Here is a 6,430-nt window from a genome sequence, read left to right as displayed (position 1 = left end):
TCTAACTCCTCATACTGTTTCATGCACTACCCCAGTTATTAGAAATGTGATTCACAGCATAATTGTATTTAAATATCACTGAAACTGTCATTCATATGTATGTTGTTTACTTTGAGTTAATGTCGTATTTCTCCCTCTGTCTTACAACAGACATGCAGTACATTTACTGGTGAAATAATTGTCTTAATCAACCACAACATGGACGAGATCCATTTATCCTGTCCCTAGATCTCTTTGGGCTAACATGTCCTTTTCAAGCCAAACAGCAAGAGCAAGGGCATTTGTTTTGGTGACAGCCTATGTCAGTAATTACATAAAGTAATTCAACCATGTTTATAAACATGTCATATCGTAGTACTTTTTTTTACATTCACTGTTTTCCAGAACACCTTCATATTATTATTAAAAGTAATTGTGGCTCAGTGGATTCCATGTAGATATTGTAATCCTGCAAAGGGAAGCCATGAAATAAGCCTTTCTTCATAACAACAGCTCTCTCACCACTGTAGGAAACAGTCTTTCCAGTCTGTTAAATGCAGAAAATATCTGACATGTTTTATCCTATGACTACAGAGTATAACCATTACAGCACATTTCTGGCTGAGGTGACTCACATGGTGTACAGGGAGGGGCAGCTGTGAGACATTGGACAGGACTCAAGTCATTTCAGCTCAGAGCTCTGGTGGAAAACCATAGAAAACCTACACACAAAACACTGATTGTGTAAAGATGCAGTATGTATTATCAAGTCATCTAGACAGTTACTAAGGGTGAATGCTTCTATTTATCCAAACAATGACAAAGGCTGTCAGCTTCCACACTTTACAGTCTTGAAGCCTCTATCCACCCCTGGGAGAGAGGATGTCGGAACAGTATTTGGAAGGGCATCCTTCTCTGAGCAGTGAGCAAACATGCGCAGGTGATGGAGCTGGGAGTAAACACAAGGTTGTGGGGCAATAACGACAAGCAGAGTGAAGGATACCGCAGGTTTATGACTTTGATAGAGCTTGATCAATCAGGCCTTACCAACAGAAGTGATACGAAAACACAGCTCCCTATCCACCTCATACATGCCAAATTACCACCGGACGAACCCAAATGCATGCTGGTTAATCATTCACATGTGTAGTGAGGATTTGACCACCCATAGCTGGACACCTACAGATGGGAGGCGTAGTAAAAGAGGACAAGGAGCTCTCTAAGATGAAGGAAGAGGGAATAGTCAATGCGCATCGAAAGGTCTATTGATCAACCTAAACGGCTGGTAGCGATAATGTGCATTTATTTTTTATCTCCAACAAGAGTGAGCATTCATTACTGTAGGTGAATGTGGGGAATAATCTAGAGCTGGAAGCCACTTGTGACTCTCGCGGTATAGTTCTCACTGACTGGACAATGTTTTTGGATGGCTGGTGTTCAACCTCATGATGTTCCTCGCGTCCAACCGTTCCACCACAGACAACTGCGTGAACCTCAGCGCTCCCGGAGGTCACAGCGAGAGCACCTCGGGGACGCTCCAGAGCACCACCGTCAAAGTGTGTGTGGTCTGCATCCTCCTCCCCATTCCGGTGTTGGCCATACTGGGCAACATCCTCATCTGGGCCTCCGTTGTACGTTTCCGCAGCCTGCAGACGCCCACCAACTCCTTCATCGTGTCCTTAGCAACCGCTGATTTCCTGGTCGCCGTGCTGGTCATGCCGTTCAGCCTGGTGGGTTCCGTGGGCACCTGGTGCTTCGGACAGAATTTCTGCGTGGCCCACTTCCTGTTGGACTTGACACTGTGCACCACGTCCATTTTCAACCTCAGCTGTGTGGCGCTGGATCGGTACGTGGCGGTGTGTGACCCGCTGCACTACCCCGCCAGAATGTCAACCAGGCGGGTCACCCTGCTCCTCTTCCTCTCCTGGCTGATCCCCCTTCTTGTCTCCTCACTCTGTGTCTCCCTGGGCACGTACTCCCTCAATGCTCCTTCAGGGCATCGGGGAGCCCGGCAGGAGAGCCAGACCTGCGTGGCCCAGTTCCATACCCCGTACGCCGTGGCGGTCTCCACGGTGTGTTTCTTTATCCCTGTCCTGTTCATGCTGTTTGCTTATGGGAAGATTTTTATGGCGGCTCAACGGCAGGCGAGGTGGATTCACGCCATAGAGAACCAGGTCAGGCAGCTCCACACGGCTCAGAACCCGAGCAGGGATGACCCAAACCAGCCACACCCAGCCAGGAGGGTCGGGGCAAGGGTGGGGGGCTTCTCCATTAGGAAGGAGAAGAAGGCTGCTAGGACCCTAGGTTTGATAATGGGGGTGTTCCTACTGTGCTGGCTTCCCCACTTCAGTGTCAACATAGCCTTTTCTCTATGGGGGACCAGGATCAGCCCTGTAGTGCTGGATGCCTTCATGTGGCTGGGCTATGCTAACTCATCTCTCAACCCTTTTATTTATGCATCTTTCAATAAAGACTTTCGTCATGCCTTTGCAGCCATCTTGGGTTTTAGGATTCTTGGTAGACGGATCAGGGGCTGTTTGGTGGCTACTCAGGAGGTCAGTAGGCGGGTACAGACTGGAGTTACCATGGAAACTATCTCAAAATGACTGCTGTGGATGGCATCTGTTGACACAATGAACAGTGCATGCAATACAGAACTGAGGGAAGATTCCAAGATCTAAAATACAAATTTAAAGTTCTAGTTCTGTTTTCTCTGTGTTGATTTGTTTTAAGGTAATTTAACATTTAGGTATACAATCGTTTTCCTCAGTAAATAAATGGAAATTGTATGGTGTCAAGATATCCTATTTAATTGTCAGATTGTTGAGTAATTGTTATAATTTCGTGGTGACAGTCAGAGAGCTTCTTTTTTTTAAATGTGTTGTCAGGGTAACAGGGTTGCTTGCTAGGCTATGTGGAAGTCAGCTTAATAAAACACAGACACATTGCCTTCACCATATCAGTATCAGGAAGTGAAACAGGAAGCTTGTACAGAGGCAGACATACATAGTAGGGTTTTCTAATATGACCTGAAAAAACAAAATCAAAAGGAGGACCTACAACATAAAGAGAATTAAGAATGTATTCAGAGCCCTTCTCTTTTCACACATTTAGTTATATTTCTGTATTATTCAAAACAATTATTAGAATATTTTTTTCAATCCATTTACACACAATAGCCCATAATAACCAAACAAAAGCATCTACATTTTTTTTTTAAATACTTCAGCATATGTATAAAATAAAGGTATTCAATATCTGCATTGGGTATGTTAAGTTTGCCATCAGGTGGACACTCACTGAACTGCATGCCTCAGGGACATCGTGACATTTTTACGTTTATTTGTAAATTCTTTACACAGCATTTTCACATCAAGGAAACTAAAGCGCTGTTTCTAACATGTCCACAATTATTTCAGGAAGATTTTAATCCCAGACAATAATCAGATTGATAATAAACTTAAAAGTTTTGAAAAAATAAAATCTGATGTTATTACAAAAACATATTTGACCAAATGTTGGGTCTAACCTACTCGCTAGTTTTTCATGTGGGTGTTTCCTTGGCATACGATGACCTTTTCCTTAATAATGTTAACATAATTATTTGTAGTTGTGGCCCAATTTAATCCACTCTAATCTGCAAACTCTATATTCAAACCTTGAACTTTGGGTTTCTGAGATCATAATTATCAATACTGAGTCGGAACCCTACCACTATGATATACTTTATCTATATTTCAAACATGTTTCTATACAATTGCACTGTTGTTTTATAATAACTTCAGTCTATCATGCTGTACAACCTTGCATAAACTTGTTCAGCTATGTATGACTCACATTCTTTTGCATAATTTCTCACTTTAGACGTAATTTCTTAAAGCAACATCATCCTAATGCAGAACAGGATTGGTGAAATCCACATTTCTGAAAACAACATTTGAGAAGAACGTGATTGTTTCTGCAAATAACCTGATAAAAACGTAAATGCTGTGGTTCAACAGCGTTGAACAGGAGGTTCATAATGCATCATCTAAAGAGCATTCCATGGTGCATGTCAGGTGCTGTAAGTGAAAAGAAAGGATATGAGTCAGTTTTGGCAGTTCTTTCAATGAGTTCTTTCATAAAAAAAGAATGCCACACCTCAAGACGTTACAGTGAAGTCCACAGCTTTCTCTTCTCATTTATCTGGCTGTTCCACATTGCTTCACAACCATGGCATTCTCCGGGAAGTACGAGCTTGATTGTCAGGAGAACTACGAAGAGTTTCTGGAGGCACTGGGTAAATCCAACTCAAATACATTTTGAATAGGCTAGACTATATATATTAAAAAAAACTTTTAAAAAAACATGTTGTTGATCATCTTAATCTTCTACCATCAACATTTCCCAGTCAACATATGCCTCACCTTTTTACGACTAGACTCTTTATGCGCTCGTTTACCGCACATTATGGTAACGCGTTGAACGTGCTTGGCAGGGAATATCTGATCTCCAAAAACGCGTTTAACAGATTTAATGTCGCCTGCGACTTCAGTGACAGTGATGTATACACACTGTGTCTCAATACAAAATGTATGGAAATTATTGTTTCTGTTCGGTTGGGTCACGAATATTTGCACACGAAAGAATTGGGTAAGAATATCAATTGACCATTGTTTTTAAATACATATGGTTATATATCATCTTATCACACAGCCTACAAACCTAAAACTTTTAACAGAGATTTTGAGATCGGAGATCACTACTTAACATGAGTTCAGCGATTTACCCTAATGTGGCGTGAATGTCTGCATGAAAAAACACGAATAGGTTGACTAAGGATTTTCCTTTTCAGGATAGCTTGACCTGTATAGCAACGCTCGTCCTAACAAAACATTGCCTTTTGCACTCTTCAGGGTTTTCCAATGCCAAAACTGACTTCAAGGTGATTACAGAGGTGATTCAGGAGGGGGATAATTTCACCTGGTCTCAGATTATTCCTAACTGGACCTGGTCTAACAAATTCACCATTGGAAAGGAGTGTGAGCTAGAGGACATGAAAAGATCCAAATTCATGGTGAGACAAATTAACAAATGGGCTCATTAAGCTAAGAGAATATCAGCTAATGTATTATAGAAGTAGTGGTTTTAAAGAGTTGAGCTAAACTTTGTCCCTCTTAGGCCACCGCTACCATGGAAGAAGGCAAGATATCTGTTCCATTCCCTCAGTACCATTTCACTGCTGAGATCTCTGGGGAAAAGCTCATTATTGTAAGTGAGGGACCAAGAAAAAAAAAACTGTTACTGAGTTAATGAGCAACTAAAGGAAACATACTCTAGATAGTTATTGAGTTTTTTACACTTCTATGTGAAATTTAGTAGATTTATTTATTTACAGTTTAGTTCATTACACACATTAGATATATTTTTTCTGATTGATTATTCTCCTAAATCATCTCTTTGAAAAACCAAGTGTTTATGTTCTATCCTTGCCTTTCTTCTACAGACCTGTACAATCCCTGGAGAGAAGGGTGTGACCATGAAGAGAATCAATAAGAGGATCTGAAATCAAATAGTAAACAGGATGCAGATCTCTGGGAAAACTTTGTGAAATGTAACTGGCAATCATTCCCACTACCTCGTTATCATACAGGTGTACCTGCGTGTCCAACAAGTTCCAGATGAGCCTGTGAATCTTGCTGATGTGATATTAAATCGGTTTCATTGGCACAATGTCAAGCCCTACTTTGTGCCAGTTGAAATGAAACTGAAATAAATATGCAAACTTATTGCCATTTTAATTGATTTTGAAACCAATTAAAGCACAGATCTGGTCATATCTCTTTACATTTCCTATTATTAACTGGGGGGTTCAAGGACATTTTGTCAACATGCTGACCAGCAGAAAGGCATGAATTAGACTGTAAATCATGGGTAGGACAAACAAATTACACATTTTGACTTAATTACATTGGTAACCAGTTTATTTTCTTCTTAAATGGAGAGTATGACAACATAGATTACCAGCCAGTTTATTTTAGATTACTTTGAAAGCAATTGCTTCAGTTCAAGTACCTTTGGAAATAATTCAGGCCCCTTCTCTTTCTCCAGAGTATATTGTGCTATAGACATCATTTCTTTGGCTGTAATCATAGCTTAGAATCTTCTTGTGTATGCCTCTACTAGCTTTCTATTCCTCCATGTATGTACTGTCAAGCTCTGTCAGATTGTAGCCACTCAATGACATTCAGTGACACCAGCGTTGTCTTGGCTGTGTGCTTTAGATTTTGTCGTGCGGGAAGATGAATGTCCTCCCCGGTCTGCATTCCTGTGTGCTCCGGATCATCAAACAATTCTTTAATTTACAGTTAGAAAAATCCGCATGCAAAGACTGCTATCAGGTCTGGCTAACCCTTTTACATTAGGACAGCACGACTCAGCCAGTGGCTTACAATAATTAGTTGCTAATTTG

At 41.0% G+C, this 6,430-nt stretch overlaps 2 protein-coding genes across 2 annotated transcripts; both read left to right on the top strand.

Moving 5' to 3' along the window:
• Window positions 1–1,427: 1,427 nt before the first annotated feature.
• LOC105029092 (octopamine receptor beta-2R-like) lies at window positions 1,428–2,585 on the top strand. Its single transcript, XM_010902252.2, has one exon. It carries the CDS (start codon window positions 1,428–1,430, stop codon window positions 2,583–2,585), a length of 1,158 nt encoding a protein of 385 aa, XP_010900554.2.
• A 1,573-nt stretch (window positions 2,586–4,158) lies between these two features.
• LOC105029090 (gastrotropin) lies at window positions 4,159–5,797 on the top strand. Its single transcript, XM_010902246.3, has 4 exons — window positions 4,159–4,258; window positions 4,875–5,035; window positions 5,140–5,229; window positions 5,465–5,797. Exons 1-4 carry the CDS (start codon window positions 4,192–4,194, stop codon window positions 5,522–5,524), a joined length of 378 nt encoding a protein of 125 aa, XP_010900548.2. The 5' UTR covers window positions 4,159–4,191; the 3' UTR covers window positions 5,525–5,797.
• The last annotated feature ends 633 nt before the right edge of the window (window positions 5,798–6,430 follow it).

Source organism: Esox lucius, chromosome 4 (genome assembly GCF_011004845.1).
Source record: "Esox lucius isolate fEsoLuc1 chromosome 4, fEsoLuc1.pri, whole genome shotgun sequence".
Taxonomy (NCBI): Eukaryota; Metazoa; Chordata; class Actinopteri; order Esociformes; family Esocidae; genus Esox; species Esox lucius.
This window is presented reverse-complemented; position numbering and strand designations above follow the sequence as displayed.

Excerpts from the sequence above, each read along its gene's own strand:
- LOC105029092 (XM_010902252.2), top strand. The coding sequence starts at position 1,428 with ATGTTCCTCGCGTCCAACCGTTCCACCACAGACAACTGCGTGAACCTC.
- LOC105029090 (XM_010902246.3), top strand. The coding sequence starts at position 4,192 with ATGGCATTCTCCGGGAAGTACGAGCTTGATTGTCAGGAGAACTACGAA. Across the intron at positions 4,259-4,874 it reads AGAGTTTCTGGAGGCACTGG|GGTTTTCCAATGCCAAAACT; the intron begins GTAAATCCAACT and ends TGCACTCTTCAG. Across the intron at positions 5,230-5,464 it reads CTGGGGAAAAGCTCATTATT|ACCTGTACAATCCCTGGAGA; the intron begins GTAAGTGAGGGA and ends TTTCTTCTACAG.